General features: G+C 39.3%; 2 protein-coding genes across 2 annotated transcripts; both read right to left on the bottom strand.

Moving 5' to 3' along the window:
• Positions 1-1717: 1717 nt before the first annotated feature.
• Positions 1718-7383, bottom strand: LOC115016020 (sodium-dependent neutral amino acid transporter B(0)AT1-like). The gene is made up of 12 exons (XM_029443688.1): positions 7179-7383; positions 5529-5669; positions 5261-5398; positions 5003-5184; positions 4117-4227; positions 3927-4039; positions 3655-3783; positions 2946-3102; positions 2652-2856; positions 2374-2533; positions 2056-2218; positions 1718-1861 (listed from the first exon to the last, which is right to left on the bottom strand). Exons 1-12 carry the CDS (start codon positions 7375-7377, stop codon positions 1718-1720), a joined length of 1842 nt encoding a protein of 613 aa, XP_029299548.1. The 5' UTR covers positions 7378-7383.
• Positions 7384-10466: 3083 nt separating this feature from the next.
• Positions 10467-19385, bottom strand: LOC115015940 (sodium-dependent neutral amino acid transporter B(0)AT1-like). Its single transcript, XM_029443597.1, has 12 exons — positions 19187-19385; positions 18424-18564; positions 17705-17842; positions 17407-17588; positions 17183-17293; positions 15512-15624; positions 15295-15423; positions 15043-15199; positions 14730-14934; positions 14459-14618; positions 10842-11004; positions 10467-10676 (listed from the first exon to the last, which is right to left on the bottom strand). Exons 1-12 carry the CDS (start codon positions 19383-19385, stop codon positions 10467-10469), a joined length of 1908 nt encoding a protein of 635 aa, XP_029299457.1.
• Between the last annotated feature and the right edge of the window lie 627 nt (positions 19386-20012).

Below are 20012 nucleotides of genomic sequence, written 5' to 3' on the forward strand. Positions count from 1 at the left end.
GATAAACATTCACACACACTCACACACACACCGTTGGCCATCGGGAGCAATTTGGGGTTCTTGGAGGACACTTCGACATGTTGACTGCAGGGCTGGGGATCGAACCGCCAACCCTCCGACCACCACTCTACCTCATGATCCACAGCCACCCCAATGATGATAAATGATAATGTACATGACAATTAACTACATAGTCAAATCCTCCATATTTAAAAAGTGTCATGCTTTTTTTCCACAACACCCACAATATAGCTGGACCCTGTAATTATTAAATGAATTGACCCCTTGTTCTCTAACCTTTTGCCTTCTTTCATGGTACCTTGTAAAATGTTGTGAGCATCACTCGGGTAAAACATCCCAAACATTTATTCTAGATCATATTCTAAAATAAAAATCTCACTGGTGATCGAATGTCTCAGACTTTACATCTTACATTTTTCCAATCTAGTACACATCTTTTTTTTCTTCAGATTAGCGCTTAACTTTTTTATAATTAGAGAGGACTACATGAGGACTTCCTGACTCTCAGTAATTAGATTTTATCGCCCACTTCTGAAACCAACCCAGAATGTATTTATTGACTGCAGGATTTATTGATGAGCCTTAAGGTCTCACAATATCATTTAAAGTATACAGCTAGTATGTACCAAGCTTTAACACATTGCTTGCCAATGACCTTTCAAAAAGGATTCAGTCATTATGTAAGACATCAGCACGTGGACAGCTACATATTTTGTCAATCATTAAAGTGTAGTATTCTGGCAGTTGATCAAGTGCATACATGATGAAGAGCCAAAGTTCAGTTTGGCTGGAACATCAATAAAACCTCAGTAATTATTATTAGTTAATTAAGTTACTAATTGTTAGTGTACTGTATTAACATTACAGACATCGATCCATCTCCTCTTTCATTTGTTTATTACTAAATTAAATTAGATAAGTGTTTGAATAAGGGATTCATTATTTCTAGTAATAGTAGTTTATTAAAAAGGTTTAAGCCCCAATAAACATGGCTGTCAAAGACTCCACTCTCTCTAACACATGCAGGGTGCCTGCTCCTTGCAGTATGTTGCCAGCTGACTTTAGTACCTCTCTGTGTTCTGTCAGTGTGACTTCTCCCTCTCTTGGCCAATCTGCTGCTCTACATTTTCTGCTTGTTTATAATGGAATACTGTATGGTGATTAAACAAAGAGCTAATGCTGTTAGAAACCAGTCTTGTGTCTTTAGTTAAAAGTTTCTCTTGATCACAAATAAGACTACTATATCTGTTATAAGATTATATAAATGTTCCAAGTTGTAGATTAATGCTTTCAGAGGTCAGATGCACACACATTTTGTCCTTTTGCTATAATGTTTATCTTTTGATTTTTACATTTTTAGATCCTGGTAGATATTTGCTTTGCATTTCATTAGTCATGTATTGTATGTATATTGTATTTCACAGACGAAAAGTGTTTCAACGGCAAAGATAATTGGGAATATAAAACCATTGTGGGTGGAAAACAGCATACTGTCATGTCTCTAAATTTACAAAGGTTCAATAAAACATGGAATCATAGGAGCAGGCTAAATAAAGCAATGTGTAAGTTCAGTGTATTGGTAGCAGCCGCTATCCATTTGCAGAAAGTGCATCAATAAAACATCATGCGCTTGAAGAATCTTGCATTTTGTTGTATTCTGAAACATATGACTTTTAAACAGTTTTTGAATTTTCTGTTACATTTTTTTCTTGCAGCAAATAAAGACAAGCCTACATAATGCATACACAGGCACTGCCAGACTGGGGACTCCCGCCAAAAGAAAGATGATCACGTATACCCATGCAGGGTATGGTACTGATGCCAGAGACGGGAACTCCTCCTGTGAACCACAAAACAGTAGGATTTGTATGGTTGACTGATAAGTGACTTATTATATGCTGTACCATGGAGGAACAACATTTACCTCAAAATATTTAGCGTGCCATAAAATGTGTGTATTTTGCAATGTGAGAATAGTAGAGAAAAAGGCAACCAAGTAGGGATATTAGCTGATCACAGAGCTTGTTTGCTTACAGAGTTGGGATCCCAGACTAAGTAGGTGAGCTCTTCTTGGACTTGTGTCACCAGGTAGAAAACTAAGATAACCAGAACAATTAGAGGACTGATGAACCTCCATGTAACCTGCCAGAAGATGGAGGGCTTATATCCGACCATGAACTTGAAGTCCTCATTGAACCTGCCACACAAGAGGGTTTTAATAGTAGGTCAGCCAACTTCCTAAAGTTTTGTTCAATAACATTCACAGCATGAGGATACTAATTCTCTTTGGTTATTTTGCAGCAAGGATCAGATGGAGAATGTGTTGCTAAAATAGTTTGAATGATCACTAACCTGTCAATGCCGTAGATGTAAACAACAGCTATCATCTCAAACAAGCCAATTGTCAGAAGTGGAACAGATCCAGCGAAGTTGTCAAAGAGAGTTACCCAATAAATCCCTGAATTCTGCGCAAACAGAAGACAGATGATGAAGGCAACAGCGCACGTTATTCCTGAAACACACGTCCACAAAAACAAGGAAGCTTGTGTTAAAAACATAAACCAGAGACCAACACCAAAGGTGTTTTATTGGGAGATGAAAAGCTGATTGAGTTGATTTAATCAAGTTACCAGTCAATACTTCATGGGGCCATTTTTTAGGGAATACATTTAGGTCTTTCAGTGGGACCACCACCCCCTCGATGTTGCCGAACAGGGTTGAGAGACCCAAGCAGAAAAGCATGACGAAAAAGAGGACAGACCAGATTTGAGAACCAGGCATCTTGGTGATGGCTTCTGTGAACACAATGAAGGCCAGACCTGTTCCCTCCACGCCCTGAACGAACAACAAGTTAGTCACAATGCAGGTAAAAGAGTAAAACACTATAATAACTTGGGAATCCGACAGATATTCAATATAGTCACCTCACTAAGAAGTCTCTGCATGTCACAGGTTTTGATGTCCAATCCAAGAACAATATCAGGAGAGGAGCTGTTGAGTTGATTGAAGGCTGCCTCGTAGTTGCTTGCAGTGATGTTGTCTTCAGGAAGCTCAAATGTATTTATTAATTTCAAGATGTTACTAGGGAAAAAATATGTCACAGATTACTAAATCTGGATTACTGGAATTTACAAGAAAGGATAAATTCATATTTTTAGTAAATTAAAGGGTCCATACTGACTGTAAAGTGATCCCTTCTTACTGTGACTCAAATGTAAAAGGTGGAAGGACTACACCCGCAAACCTTTTTCCTAAAAGCATTCCTAAGTGTAGCTAGAGCCGCCCTACAACATGGCTAAAAGACTATTACTTTGGTAAATACCCTTCAAGGAGGAACAATTACACCAATTTATAAGTTTTACTTCCTGTGTGAGCATGTGACAAGAATGGCGCAAAAGAAACAAATCTTGAATATACTCTGTATACAGGGCATACAATGTAAGAGTTTGAGTAAGATAGAAAGTCAGCATTTGTGTGTTTGTCAATTTATCACAACTGAAAAAATTAAAAGGTCCACTTGCCTTTGAAATTAACCGGACTCAGTCACAGATACAGTCGTGTTTTTTTTCAAAGTGCACTTTTAGGACTACTCTTTACCAAAAACATTGAAACCCACATCATGTGACTACTCACTCACTGATACAGTTGTCATATTTCTCTGTGGCCCTGAAGCCAATGATGGAGTAGGTGACCGACGCAGCATAGATTGAGGTGAGGCCAGTTACGACCGACAGGATCATAGCATCTTGCACGCAGTTGTTGCTTGGGAAAAGAAATAAGCAAAAGAACCACGAAACACGTTGACTTTGGGTCTTAGAATTGTTACCACCTTTTTTCAATCAAACTGGGCGAAATGAGAGTTGAACTGCTTATTTAAGAACACAATTCCTCTAAATGTCTCTTACTGAACAGGGTTGTAGCTGGAGAAGGAGATGAGGCCTCCCCACCCCAAACCAAAGGCATAAAAGACCTGGGCACCCGCATCCAGCCAAGTTGTTGGATTCATCAACTCATTAACCTGCAACGGTGGAGCATACATTGTGATGCGGCCTTGAGCAATGACATCGAACTTTCCTATCAAGATTTGAAACATACGTCTGGTGTGAAGAGGAACTTTAATCCATTCAGGGCACCTTTAAGAGTCAGTCCTCGGATCAGGAAGATGGCCAGCACTATGTATGGCAGGATGGCTGTGACATACACTGCCTGATGTCATGACAAGGAAACATTGAATCATTGATAGAGCAATTGGGGTTATTGTATTTTTTTAGCCTTTCTAAAACCAAAAACACAAGAGCAGTGTGACTAAATGGATGCTCACTGTATGTATCTCCTCTAACATAAGCCTCTACATTTCCAGCTAACTAGTTTTCTACCTGTTCACGACTAGCACTTCCATTGCGTAGTATAGAAGCTGGTCCTGGATACTATTATATCAGTGGAGAGTTGGGAAACTTTACAATGCAGACACCTCATACAATCGTGTTATCTGAGATAGAGTTACATTCAAACACATCGGTTAGTCCAAACCCTAAAGCCTTTTCTCTTATAACAGTATAACTTTTCTTTATCATACATATTACACTGTGACTAATTACCACGTCTTCTACATGGATCATACATTGGTGATGATGCTGACTTGGCCCATAGTCAGCTGAAAATTCATTAACCCTAACCTAACCCTAACCCTACCCCTCATTAACCTTAGGTTATGCTTGCCTAGCTAGCTACAGCTTTTAGCAACAGTTGTCATTTCAACTGACAAAATCAATGGCCCCTGGCTGGAAATGAGAGAACTGCTTATATCTACCACTGTCTGAAATCAAGGACCCATTGCTTTTAAAAATAACTACAGATTTCATGTAGGCTAGTAAATCTTTTATCACTGTAAATACACTTTCTGAGGACGGAAAGGCGTGTCTACAGTAACTACGAGAGGCGGGGCCTAGCTAACAGCCATTTTACTGAAAGTTCAACAAACCTTGCCTGAAGTGCCGATGCCCCTTATGCAACAGATTGCAATGACTGTCCAGGCAGTTAACAGGCAGAGTACTATGGGCCAGTGGATTCCTCCAGAGTCGGCTATCGAGGTCGAACTATTCAAAGTCACTCGGTAAAAATAGTAATCCACAGTGGAGCTCCGTTGACACTCTGGTACAAATCCTGAAGGGGCAACAAATACACATGAATAATGACGCAATTTGGGTGCTTTGTGTGCTGAAAATGTGTGTATATTAACCTGTCCCATTGACATTGAGAGGACACTGGGTCCAAGGCAGCGGGTCTTGAAAGGAATTGAAGAGATACCACATGATCCAGGCAACTAAGGTGTTGTAGTACAGTCCAATCAATAAGGACACCAGCATGGAGGCTATACCTAAAAGGGACAGCATCCTTAATTGTGATACCACACTCACAGGAAGCCAGATACTCATTGATAACGTACGTGTTGTTTGGGGGCCAGGGGTCTTATTCTTTGGCTTTTTTCAAGAACCTATTTTACTTACCAACACCAGTCAGATAAGGATTGATGGCCCTCCACACTCCCACGCTGCCTTTCCTGAGGCGCTGGCCAATGGCAAACTCCAGCAGCAGGAGAGGCATTCCTTCCACCACCAGCAGGATCAGGTAGGGAATCAGAAACGCACCTGAAAAATGTCAACTATAATTGGGTTTTATATTTTTGAGTTATATGCATGAGGAACAGCTTGAATCCAGGCATTTTTTAATGTACCTGAGGTGTGCACTGTGCAGCTGTATTATCTAAGAAAATAGTATCGAAAAAGTATCGGATCGGAACTCGGTATCGGCTGATACTCAATATTAAATGTCTCAGATCGGGATCGGGTGCAAAAAACAACTTGATCGTGACATCCCTACATATTAGTTTAGATAGTTGCACAGGCCAGAGTAAGCTAGAGTTGTCTAGAAGAGGCATTGAGTTGATTAAATATTTCTATCGAGTTCTGCATTTAAGGTTGCATGCTGGTCTAAGTAGACTCTGGACTAACTGGTTTGATGAAGTGTTGCCAATTACAACATGATGGGACGTTGGAAGCATTAAAATGTGTATAAATGTTTGATAGCAGTAAGGAATTAACTGTAGTAAGGAAGTACAGTATACACTTCAAGGTCACATATGTGTTGTTATATAATGCTGTGATAGACAACGACAATGTAACATTGATGTTTTCTTTGATTATATTTTCACATATTTTCGCTGTGACTCATGACAAGTTTATGGGCCTCTAGTTAACGAGTCCCTTTACTAATAAGTACTTACAACTATAACTTTGAACCCTGTCCCACTCGCTGTGGATCAATCACACTGACACACTCAACACAGACACTTTTGAAAACAACAACACACACATACTGTACACACACATGGATACAAATTAATTCCTTGCATTCAGTTTCAACTTAAGCCAAAATCAATGGCACATTTAATCAAGTACTGTACTTAAATACTTTCCACTTTATACTTTAGTATTTCCATTTTATGCTACTTCATACTTCTACTCAACTACATCTCAGAGGGAAATATTTTACTTTACATTTATCAACTAATGAATCATGATAAATTCCTAAATAGTGGTAGCATCAATAATTAGAATGTAATATATATCATTCTGCATGAAGAGTACTTTTACTTTTGGTATATTTTGATGCTAATACTTTTGTACTTTAACTTAAGCTAGATTTTGAATGCAGGACTTTTACTTATAACAGAGTATAACAGAGTATTTCTAGTATTTTTTACTTAAACAAGTACAAGTACTTTTTCCATCACTGGCCAATATAGAGCTCTGTCTGTAACTCATATGTTATGCTAGAGGTTAGCCATGACTTTAGAAGACGTCTTACTCTTGAGAATCATACATACAACTCTCTTCCATGAATGAGGGATACATTTAACTTTCATTTTAGCCTTATGCAGGTAGCCTGAGTAACGACCAGTGATTTTATGAACTGTGAAATGGTTAAGTCCACAGTTAAATCGTTGAGATCATATATATATATATATATATATATATATATATATATATATATATATATACACACACACCATAAAAGGCCATTCATTCCCATAATATCACAATAAATCCACTCTTTAGTATCTCATCCACGCTTGTCAAACACTCTTTTTGTCTTACCTCCTCCATGACTTTGACACAAGTAAGGGAATCGCCACACGTTACCGAGCCCAATGCAGAAGCCCACACAGGTTAGGATGTACTGGGCTTTGTTGTCCCACTTGGGCCTGCCATCAGACTCGTCTTTATCCATCCTGTCCAGATCCTCATAGTTAGGGATCCTGTCATCCAGCCCTGGGTTAGGAAGTACCAGTCTCATGGCGACCACATGTGCACTAAAGCAGAGAAGTAGAGTCTGCTACAGTTGAAGCATGAGTGAGGGCTTAGGGCGCATGTGATCCACAAAGGCACTTAGCAATGTTGAAACAAGTCTATGATCTGTTACTTTATCTGTTGCTGGCCATAAATTAGCCATTAAAGTCGACATAGACAATCTGTACTTATGTCTGTTATCAATCTAGTATGTACTGTATATGTCAAATGTACAAAAAATACAAGATTTAAATCTTTTAAATAATTAATAATTAAGCTTAAAAGTTCAATGTGTATTTCTGAGCCAACTGCTCCAAAGAAATAAGGGGCGGAGAGAAGTGGTGTGGGAGGTTTTCTGGTTTCTGACCAATCCAATCCGATAAACACAAAAAGGGCCAGACAGGACATTTTATTTTATTGGTTCTATAAACACATTTGGGAATGTGTGCCTCGTTGCAACTGTTGCCAGGAAGATCCCTAAAATAATAATAATAATAATAATAATAATAATAATAATAATAATAATAATAATAATAAAGCTTTATTTGTATAGCACCTTTCATACAAGAATTGCAGCCCAAAGTGCTTCACAGCAAAACACATAACAATTAGTACAAGGACAGAATAAGAGCATTTACAGTACAATAATCACAATGTAGATGTAAATGAGTCTGAAGTACCATTATAAAAATAACCGAATTAAAATAGTATAAAATAGCAGATCAAATAGCAGATAAAATAGTATAAAATAGCAGATCAAATTGCAGAATTAAAATAATATAATATAGCAGAATTAAAATTGTATAAAAATAGCTGAATTAAAATAGCAGATAAAATAGCAGCATTTAAACATTCTTTGACATTTTCATAATCCCTTTGTCTGTACTTTCATCTATATTTGTCTTTGCAAATAATCCACATACTTTCTTCCTATCCCTGTTCTCTGCTTCCTTCTCCCATAACATAAACTGTCTTTATGTTCTTCCATTGTTTTCAACGCTTCAGATTTAATCTTTCTCTTTGACATGACTTTTTCCTCTTGCTCTCTCAACCTTACTTTTAACTTACTTCCTCAACACTAAATGATCCTCCTTCAGGAAAACCAAGCTTAAAAATGTATGAAATCATTTAAATTAGTTTAAAGTGACTAAGATAAAAATATATAAAATATCACCATTAAAAGGCTAAAGTAAAGAAATATGTTTTTAGCTTACTTTTGAAGATATTGAGAGAGCTTGCCTCCCTAATGTCTGCAGGTAAAGTGTTCCATAGCTTTGGTGCATAATTGCAAAAGGCTAAGTTTCCCCATGTTATTCAGCATCATCTCTCTTTTTGTTACAGGACCTACTAGTAGGATTTCAGTTTTGTTCTCATTTAATTTTAAGAAATTATTGCTCATCCATTTATTTATTGCTGACAGACAGGTGGTGATGGAGTTAATAGCTGTTGTATCATTTGGTTCAGCAGAGATGCACAGTTGCGTGTCATCCGCGTAGCTATGGAAGCACACATTGTGTTCTCTAATGATGTCCCCCAGTGGTAGCATGTATAGGGAGAACAGTAATGGACCGAGGCAGCTCCCTTGTGGAACTCCAAAGTGGGCATCATGCTTCTCTGACACATGATCTCCAAGCCTGACAAAATACTTTCTCCCTTTGATATATGTTCTGAACCAGTTTAATACAGTCAGAAAGACCAACCAGTTTTTCTAGACGATTAATTAGGATGTCATGGTCGATCGTGTCAAATGCTGCGCTCAGGTCTAGCAGGATAAGAATTGAGACCTTGTTTGTATCAGAGTTTAGTCTGAGGTCACTAATTATTTTAGTTAGAGCAGTTTCGGTGCTGTGGCATGCTCTGAAGCCTAATTGAAATTCCTCCATGATGTTGTTTTCTTTAAGAAAGGAGTTTATCTAGACAAAAAAATCTAAATCATGCTTACAGTATCTCGTTTTAAACTATTAAATAAAATATTTATTTTGTATAGCAGAGAAATGCAATTAGTAAACTTACAATAATAAAAAGAATAGCTAGACATTTTTGGAAAAAGAGAGTTAGATGAGTTTAATACCATACTTATATCTGTGTGCTAAATATGAATAGCTACAGCTAAAGAGTGGAAACAATCGAATAAGCGCCTAAAATGTCAAACTGCTCCTTCACTGTACAACAAACACATGTCGAATATGAAACGTCAAGAAATACTGACTTCAGCTTCTCACAGATCAAAGTCAGAAGTCAATAGTGGGCTCTTCTGGGATCGTACAAGCCAAAGACAAAGCTAACATCAGTAGAGCTAACACCAGCAGAGCTAACATCAGCAGAGCTAACATCAGCAGAGCTAACATCAGTAGAGCTAACATCAGCAGAGCTAACATCTGCAGAGATAACATCAGTAGAGCTAACACCAGCAGAGCTAACATCTGCATCACTTCTGCTGATTCTCTTTGCGTTGTGCTCGTTTATTGTTGGATCACCTCAGAGTGCAAATTGTTTCAGATTTCTGAGGCTGCTGTGTTTAACACCGGTTACAGTTTGAATGTCTGACCCGTCTCTGATTGGCTGCAGTCTATGGCACAGATTAAAGTTTGAATCTTCTTACCGTTGCATTTGTTTAACACTCCTGAATAAAATGTCTTTGCTTTCTCCCTGGGTACATGGTGTATCAGGGCAATTGCAGGTAAAAACAACAAAACATTTGTTTAATAATATAATATTTACTATTATTTTTAAATTTCATTATGTAACTTCAATCTCAGAGAATTTTAGTTTTTATAATAACATAATATAGCAGCCTAATAATAAGAAAAATATTATAAGAATTGAAATACTAAATGAATCATCAATTAATTTGTAATATAAATTCTAAATACTAAGAATAATAATTAGAATAATACAAACAGAATAATAATCAACATTAGAATTCAGGGGAGACAAACAAGAAGCCTGTATTTTATTTGATTGGAGGGGGGGGGTGATAAGGGATCTAAGATAATAATAATAATAATAATAATAATAATAATAATAATAATAATAATAATAATAATAATAATAATAATAATAATAATAATAATAATAATAATAATAATAAGCTATCTAAAACTTATTTTTTTCATTCATTTGTATTTTGGCAGAGATAGTGTCCACTGTGTCGTCACTGTAGTCCTTCTGCTTGCAGCATTTCCTCTGGATGAATTTGAAGAGGGCGAATCCTGGGATGGATAAACTGGGAATTCCAGCCAGGATGAAAATTAAGACGTAGATCCAGGTAGGATACGGACGTGCTTCAAGGGTGGGGAAGCTTTCCTATGGCCAGAGTCAAGGAAAAGTTCAAATTTACAGCAACGAACGACTAACAAGAGGTCTGAAATCACAAAGGTGGATTTCTACCACCATCAATATTATAATCATTTTAAGACAACACATCTAAAAATCTCTTTACGCTTAAACTATTGTGATGAGCACACTTACCGCGTCCTCATCCCACACCAAATAAGTGAGACTCTTGTTGACTTGGGTTACAAAGTAGAAGATCAAGATGACGACCATTACGAGTGGACTGATCACCCTCCATGTCACCTGCCAGAAAAGATTGGGCTTGTGGCCGATCATAAACTCGATGTCCTCGTTAAACCTGTTTGGAAGCAATAAGAGGGAAACAGAATATCAACTGAGTGTGTATGAAAGCATCCATAAATGACAACTTTGTACTTTTTATTAGATACAGTAAATAAAGCAGCGTGTGGTGCTTTGTGTGTGTTGCACACGGAAATGAAACTCCACTCTGTTACTTTAGTAACATTTTGTTCACATAACATAAAGACTGGAAACAAGGGGACGTAATGCAATATTATGCACATTTGAAACATTTTATAACTTATAAGTAATGTTTTTACTGCTTTCATCGACATTATTATTGAAACGCTGATCAAAAAACAAATTTCTTTCACATTCCTCACCATAGTCTTGCTACATTACAAGACAAACTACTTATTTATCTCTCCTATGATGACTGACACTTTGTTACCGTTCCAAGGTGCGAATGCTTTGTTTCAACTGTATTAGGCCATGCCTCACTGAGGATCAGACACCTGAAATGGCAACTTTTGACGACTTTTTCCTCTTGCTCTCTCAACCTTACTTTTAACTTACTTCCTCAACACTAAATGATCCTCCTTCAGGAAAACCAAGCTTAAAAATGTATGAAATCATTTAAATTAGTTTAAAGTGGCACCATTAAAAGGCTAAGATAAAGATATATAAAATATCACCATTAAAAGGCTAAAGTAAAGAGATATAAAATATCACCATTAAAAGGCTAAAGTAAAGAGATATAAAATATCACCATTAAAAGGTTAAAGTAAAAAGATATGTTTTTAGCTTACTTTTGAAGATATTGAGCTTGCCTCCCTAATGTCTGCAGGTAAAGGATTCCATAGCTTTGGTGCATAATTGCTGCATCCCCAATTTTGGGGGATGATTCTGGGAACATTTAATAAACCAGTAGTAGATGATCGTAATGTCCTTGGGGGCACATAGTTTATTAGAGAGTTGGCAGTGTAACTTGGTGCGGTTCCGTTTAGGGCTTTGTATACAAGGAGGACCTTAAAGTCAATTATAAAAGTTACTGGAAGCCAGTGTAGAGTGGCTAACACTGGACTGATGTGGTCTCTCCTCTTGGTTCTAGTCAGCAGCCTCGCTGCAGCGTTTTGGATGAGCTGAAGTCTCGTCGTTGTTTTTTTGGAAGGCCGGTAAAGAGTGCATTACAGTAATCGAGTCGGCTTGAGAATAAAAGCATGGATTAGTTTTTCAGCATCCTTTTGATTTATAAATTGTCTGATTTTAGCTATATTTCTAAGGTGGAAGAATTATGTTTTTGAGGCATTGGAAGATGTATAGGTATTTTGCCAGTATGTTCATTTTTATCGTCTGAACTCTTCCTGCTAAAGAGGGTGACAGGTGGCCCCACCTATGTAGGCCAGATTTGACTGTTGCCGTCAGGACAGTAAGATTTTGTTCTCGTAATGCACTAAAAGACTGCGTGATTGCAATGCCTAGATATCTAAACCCTGAGTTGGATATTCTAAAAGGCAACGACGCTTGCATAAGGGTGGGTGGCAGTGAGCCTAGGTCGTATGACAAATTAAACATATCTAATAGTAATGGGGCCAGTTGATTTGAGAATTTTTTATAAAATTCTACTGGGTATCCGTCAGGACCCGGTGATTTGCCACTATTCATGGACTGTATTGCCTTTTTAATCTCAGCGAGCTGCAGGGGGGCATCTAGTATCTGTTGGTCATTAGTCGAAATCTTGGGCATATCTAGTTTATCAAAAAATGTAAGTAGCTGATCTTCGCTATCAGGGGATTCAGACGTGTAGAGACAAGAGAAGTACGATTTAAAGATGTTATTAATCTCTCCCGGCTCAGAAGTGTGAGAGCCCAACTCATCCCGAATCTGGGTGATTTGATTCGAGGCCACCCTAGCCTTTAATTGGTGGGCCAGGAGACGGCCAGCCTTATCTCCATGTTCATGAATGTAGAAGGAGTCGTTCAGCCTTTCTTGTTAGGAGAAGGTCAAGTTCTGTTTGGAGCCCCATCCGTTCTTTAAATATATCAAGTGATTGAGTGGATAAGAGTTGGTTGTCTAGATTAATGATAGACTCCTCCAGCTCTCTTTGGCGTGCTCTACGAATGTTATTAACATGAGAGGTATGCGAGATGATCTTACCCCTAAGAAAAGCTTTAAGGGTTTCCCAGAGTAGGGACGCAGAGGTCTCTCCATTTTGGTTGGTCTCACAGAAGAATACAATTGATTCCAAAATACACTCACAAAAGCCTGCATCAGATAGTAAAAGAGGGTCAAGACGCCAGAATCTAAATTCTGCCATAGTGGTCCATAAAAGCAGAGATAGCCTGTGCTGTTTTAGAGGGCGCAACGGGTCTGGAACTAGATCTGTCTAGTGTTGGGTCTATAACACAATTCATATCTCCACCCAATATTAATAGATGGGAATTCAAATCCGGAATGGTGGAGAATAGCGATTTCACAAAATTATAATCATCCCAATTGGGAGCAAACACAGATACTAAGATAACCGGCTTCTGATAGAGTGTGCCAGAAATTATGACATAACGTCAATTTGGATCTAAAATTGTATTAGTAGGGGTGAAATTTAAATTTTTCCGAATTAAAATGGCTGTGCCCCTGTCTTTAGGTTAAAGTGCGAATGAAACATTTTTCCAATCCACGGCCTATTCAGCTTTCGCTGATCAGAGTTACAAAGATGTGTCTCCTGTATAAACATTATATCCGCATTCAAGTTTTTAAGATGTGTCATAATCATTGTACGTTTCACCGAAGCATTCAACCCACCAGTATTCAGAGATAGTATCATGACCGCCTGTACACCACCAGTCCCTGTACCAGTTACATTAGCCATGACACCGCGTATAGCATCGAAAGTGTCAGGTCAGTGTACATAAAAATGACAAAACAGAATGTAAATGAACTAGCTGCCGCCAACAAATGGAAACCCATAGCCCCATCAAGATAAATGTTCCACCCTTTCCCGCCTCTCCCTCCCATCCCCTACTCCTCCTCCCTCCCACCTCCTTCCATGCCCTAATCGCTGGTCTTGCAGGTTGGCATTGGACTCAAGAGTCAATTCGCTCCCCATGTTGTGCTAGCGTGGTCTGCGTTATGTTCAGTTTCACCTCCAGTACCGCAAAGGCAGCTTTGAAATCAGCTGAAATGCTAGCTCTGTGCTCTTCAAGCAGGCTAATTATGCTAGCCATGTCTGGGCCAGCCACTGAGACAGCAGTTTCGGCCTTTTTAGCCTTATTCGTCGCCATTTTCGATGCAGTTTTCGACATCACATTGGACTGTACTAATTTAGAGTCCAAATTATGTTCACAAATACTGTTTTGACTCAAATTCGGTGGTTATAAATGAAATGTTCATAAGGTAGAGTCGTGGGAGAATGAGACAACGCTGCCCTCACATGTTCGCCCAACCGGAAGTTCCACATTTGAGGTTTTAAGGTATATTACCCCTAACCTCTAACCCTTTTTTGATAGACTCACCTGTCTACGCCGTAGATGTACATAACTGCGATCATTTCAGATAATCCGATGACAAGAAGGGGAATAGAGCCAGCAAAGTTGTCAAAAAGAGCTAGCCAGTAGTTTCCAGAGCGCAGGGAAAAGATCAGCCCGAGAGCTAAAGAGATGAAGCAAGTCAGACCTGAAAAAAAAACAATACAAAAAAGTTATTTCACTCATATCTCTAGAGGAAATGTTATTATCCTGATATGAAAAAAGTATTTTATATTTAATAGGAAATTCTGAAAATTACCGCAGATAACCTCTTTGGGCCAAGATTGGGGCAGCAATTTGAGGTCCTGCAAAGGAATTACGACTGCCTCCATGTTCCCGAACATAGTCGAGAGGCCGAGACAGAAGAGCATGACGAAGAAGAGGACAGCCCATATAGGAGAAATAGGCATGTTGATGATGGCCTCTGTGAACACGATGAAGGCTAGACCTGTTCCCTCCACGCCCTGAGGTAGTACACCAAATATTTAAACCATTGACCCTCCGTAAATCATGTTAGTGTGATTAAAAACAGATCAATTCTAATCTCAAATATTGTAACATTTTATACTGACCTGACTGAGGTAAGCCTGCAGGTCACAGGTCTGTAATTGTAATCCTTGAATGATATCTGGATTAGTCTGGTTGAAGTGGTTCAGAACCTCATTGTAGTTGCTGTCTGTGATGTTGTTTTCAGGATAGCTAAAGGCATTCATCAGCTTCCAGATGTTGCTAACCAAAATGGAAAGCGAGATAAGTTCAGTCTTTATAAGTGATTCCTAAATTAATACATTTTTAAGACGTCTTTTGTGCAATTTGAAACTCACTCTGCTGTGCAGTCGTCAAATTTTTGCGTGGCCCTGAAGCCGATGATGGAGTAGATAACGGTCGCTGAGTACACAGAGGTGCAGCCGTTGATGATGGAGATGAGAACGGCATCCTGTTCACAGTTGTTGCTAAAAGACAAATATGATTATGTGAGGAGAGGAGAGGAGTTCAAAAGAAGGGTCATTGTATGACTGTGCAGTTTAGGCAGTTACTCACTGAATAGAGTTGTAACTGGAGAAAGAGATGAGACCTCCAAAGGCGAGAGAGAAGGAGAAGAAAACTTGAGCACCTGCATCCAACCAGGTCTCAGGATTCATTAACTCATTTACCTTAAAGAGAATAAAAAATACCTCATATAAACAGTAACACTCAGCCAAGATTCCTTTGCTAATTAGTTCCTGTTATGATAATTCTGCCCTTTAGAACTGACAGTAAACACTCCTACACACCTACTGTCCTGGCCAACGGTAAATAATATATGATATGTGATAGTACTGTAAACCAGGAGTCTGGTCTTCCAATTGTCAGGTAAATGAATCCATATTGGAAAGACTATCGTATGTATTTGTTTACCTCAATCAATATATATATATCTACACTACGAATATGTTTCTCTGTTATGTATTTTCTGCACTGAGAGTATTACAAACATAATAGGGACACTTCCCCTTTAAGAGAACAGGTCAACAAACCATTACTTCCTGACTGCTGACGGAGGAGCGTGTAGGCGCCAAACTGGGACCAATGAGGAGAAGGTCAACGCCTACTCCTTCTAGGTAGCCGCATGTTTTACGACTCTCGGGACACACCTGGAGCGGAGCCGTGAGACCGCAACGATGGGGCTTTTTGAGCCATGCGGTCTATGGAAACGGCGACGCGAAATGTGTCCTCAGCTGAGAATATTTTCTTTGTTTGACTTATTGCGTTAAATAAATATATAGATTACATCAGGAGATTGCTGTTTTGATTCGACATTCAAGCTCCGAGTTCTTCAGCTTTTTCCTACCCTTTACAGGACACAATAAAACCAGGAAACGAGGAGTGTCCTCCATGTGAGATCATAAAAAGTAATAGATGATACATCGATTGCTAAATTACATTTGCTCAGAGCTATTTTTAAGTCTTTAATAGTCCATATCACGACCATAAAGCAACACTTTAAGGTCTATCAATGCTGATATGAAGATTATAAAAGCACAATGGCCAAAATCATATCAAATAATTATTTTGTTCACATGGCATTTAATCCAGTTGCATAATGAATCAAATCATCTGTAGTGTCAAAAACTTACTGGCTGGTGGCTGTAGCCTTATATTTAGCAGACGGTTATGAGAATGGTCTCTGTCTTCTCGTCTAACACTCGGCAAGGGTAACATTATGTCGCCCCTACTCGTCATATCTTTCCGTTTGGGCAGAAGCCCCCGGCTTCACTATAGGTCTGATGCCTTTTCCTTAGTATCTTGACACAAAAGGTTAGTGTGTGATAGCGTTGTGGTTAGGTTTAGGCAACAAAACTACTTTTGGTTTAACACAGGACACAAACGCCGTTCCCCTGGGTGAAAGTCCTGTGTTGGTTTGACCCATTCACCAGCCCTATCTCCCACCCTTGGCAGACCTTTGCGCTCTTAATACTAAGTCTGTTGCTCTGAGCGTCTTATAATGCTACGAATGGGTTTACATTGGAGTTAGTAGAAAGCCAGGTGAGTCTCATACAGATGCTCAAGGGTGTCGTGTGCATCGGTATCAAGATGCCAACGCTCACTGCCCAAGCGTTGGTATTTGACACCCTGGGAGTGAGACCAGGCTGGCAAGGGAATGTTTTTTTTAAATTGTACCATATTAATTATACTGACAAATGTTGGTTGGTGTGTTACAGGAGTGCTTACATCTGGTATGAAGAGGAACTTGATCCCCTCTATAGATCCTTTCAGAGTCAGTCCTCTGATGAGGAAGATTGTGAGGACCACGTATGGCAGAGTGGAAGTGACGTACACAGCCTGAGAAAAGAACAAAAGGATGACATGATCCAAAGACATATCTGTATATTTGAACAAACTCATATTCACGCAAGCATGGCATCACTCTTGCGTCAGAAATGTGAAATTCAGACCTTTCCAGTGGTCTCGATTCCCCGGATGGTGAAGACATAAAGCAAAGTCCAGGCAGCCAGCAGTAATAGAGCCATCCACCACTGTATGCCTCCAGACTCATCTATAGCTGTTGAAATGTTCAGAGTCTCCCGGTACCAGAAGTAGTCAACACTGCTGCTCCGAGCACACTCCTCCACCAGACCTGCAAAGGACAGATAAGCAGATAAGCAACTTAAGCAACCCTGGAAATAAATGTAACTGCAGATGTGACTTCTTTTGGATTCTTTCTGACTGTTGTGTTGATGTATGAAGGCATACCTGTCCTGTTAGCATTGAGAGGACATTGGCTCCAAGGCAAAGGATCTTGAAAGGAGTTGAAGAGATACCACATGATCCAGGCCATGATGGTGTTGTAGTATACACCCACGAAAAATGAGGCCAGCAAGGCCGCAATACCTATAATGAAATGAAACAATAAGGCTTGTGGTGTTATTATTATTTTATTTACAAGACTAAGAGCGTACATCTATTATCTGAGTGGCTGTACTAAGAGAGGTTCGAGCTAAATGCTAACTTCGGCATGTTAACGTGCTCACAATAGAAATGCTGACATGCTGATGTTAAGCAGTTATCACGTTGACCAAGTTCACCATCTTAGTTTAGCATGTTAACATGTTAATATTTGCTAGTTAGCACTAAATACCAAGTACACCTGAGGCTGATGGGAATAACATTAGTTGTGCATGTATTTGGTCATAAATCAGAGAACTGGGTACGGTAACATTTCGATCTGATGATAGCACTAGATCAAATGTTAAAGGATCACCAACGCGATCACAATTCATCCTGTGAGGGGAATGCATCTCTGTGCCAAAGTTAATTGAAATCTATCTAATAAAACCACAACAATTAACCTCATGGAGGTTAAACCATGAAATAATTGTTTAGATATTTCAGTTGCTAACAAATGTTAATAGGCTGAAATTATTGTAATACCTGGAGCAACACAATCTACAATCTACAATCTTTTTACCCACCAACTCCAGTCAGGTATGGATTGATTGACCTCCACACTCCCACGCTGCCCTTCCTCAGGCGCTGGCCAATGGCAAACTCCAGGTGCAGCAGTGGGATTCCTTCCAGGACCAGCAGGATAAGGAAAGGAATCATAAACGCTCCTGGAATTACAACATTCAGATCGTCATAATGAGTTAACAATGTGTCGAGTGGCTGATTCACCAGCACTTTAATGAAGGTAAGTAAAAATCTGTTCTCATAAAGACAACCATGAACTGCAGTTCCCCGGTACTGTGGCTGAACTCGAGCTAACTGCTAACTGAAGCTACACCGTTTCCCGGGGTTGCCGACAGCTATACGACGAAACATCTGTGAGGACGAGGCGAGGGTCTAGGGCGTTTTCTCCAGAGGAACAAGTGGTATTACAAGACTAATTTCAGTAGATATCTCTCCAACACAACACATAGAGACGTCTTTGACATAATGTCAACACTGTTACCTATTTTATTGTTTTAATTCAGGCATATCTTAATCTTTGAACCTCAAAACATTACGTTTTAATTAATGATTAGATACCTTCAAATATGTCCGTTAATGTTTTAATCCACTATAATTATGTATACTAGGTTGAAGTTTGACCAAATGTAGACTGACTAAGCTTTTGGAAAAGCCCTAAGCTACTGGAAACAGGTAAAGACACATTTAGATCATTTTAATAATTCATACACACTGCTCATTTTCTGGCAACTCAGAAAGAGAACGCTCTGTCTCATCCCAGCCTACCTCCACCGTGGCTCTGACACAGGTAAGGGAACCTCCAGACGTTGCCAAGTCCCACACAGACGCCCAAACAGGTGAGCAGATACTGGGCTTTGTTGTCCCATTTGGGCCTGTCTCCTGCCTCCTCCTTCTCCATCCTCTCCAGTTCCGCGTAAGAGGGGATCCGGTCATCCAGTCCTGGGTTTGGCAACTTCAGCTTCATAGCGGCTTCTTGTAAACTTCACTGCACTCAGAAATTAAAAAATGCGTCCTTTCTCATACAATCTCCTCCGCGGGAACTGAACTGATTCTCCCTGAACTGTCTCTCTCTGAGCCCTTTACCCCTACTCTATCGTGATGAATGGCACTGAGGCATTTACTGTGACCTATGGCACCTGAAGGGAAGTTATCAGTAGCTCACTTCAGTCTGTGTTGTATTGTGTAATGTCAGCAAGGTTGAGCTGAAAAAAGTTCTTGATAATGGTTCATACATTACATGAGGTGCTGCCAACAAACCTTTTCTGTGAACCTATGGCTCTTTCGATAACGCAATATATGGCTCGCGAGCCATATATGGCTCTTTCGATAACGCAATATGGCTCGCAAACAATTTGGAGCTGACATTTTTTAACATGATTAACAAGTAATAAATAATTATATTGTGTCATTTTAAAGTAAAACATTTAGCAGAGGATTTATTTTTAGTTCTCCCCTCTCCTTTCCTCCGCTCTGTCTCTGGCTGTAGGTTAAGGTGTGTTCGCACGTGTGTGTGTGTGTAGGGGGCGGAGCCCCGCCCTTTGCGAAACCGAGCAGAGGAGAAACTGCACAGAGCAAGCAGTAGACCGGGGAT

Source organism: Cottoperca gobio, chromosome 11 (assembly GCF_900634415.1).
Source record: "Cottoperca gobio chromosome 11, fCotGob3.1, whole genome shotgun sequence".
Taxonomy (NCBI): domain Eukaryota; kingdom Metazoa; phylum Chordata; class Actinopteri; order Perciformes; family Bovichtidae; genus Cottoperca; species Cottoperca gobio.

Excerpts from the sequence above, each read along its gene's own strand:
- LOC115016020 (XM_029443688.1), bottom strand. The coding sequence starts at position 7,377 with ATGAGACTGGTACTTCCTAACCCAGGGCTGGATGACAGGATCCCTAAC. Across the intron at positions 4,040-4,116 it reads AGTTCCTCTTCACACCAGAC|GTTAATGAGTTGATGAATCC; the intron begins GTATGTTTCAAA and ends CCACCGTTGCAG. Across the intron at positions 2,219-2,373 it reads TACATCTACGGCATTGACAG|GTTCAATGAGGACTTCAAGT; the intron begins GTTAGTGATCAT and ends CTTGTGTGGCAG.
- LOC115015940 (XM_029443597.1), bottom strand. The coding sequence starts at position 19,385 with ATGAAGCTGAAGTTGCCAAACCCAGGACTGGATGACCGGATCCCCTCT. Across the intron at positions 17,589-17,704 it reads TCTCAATGCTAACAGGACAG|GTCTGGTGGAGGAGTGTGCT; the intron begins GTATGCCTTCAT and ends TGTCCTTTGCAG. Across the intron at positions 10,677-10,841 it reads TGGTGTGGGATGAGGACGCG|GAAAGCTTCCCCACCCTTGA; the intron begins GTAAGTGTGCTC and ends CTCTGGCCATAG.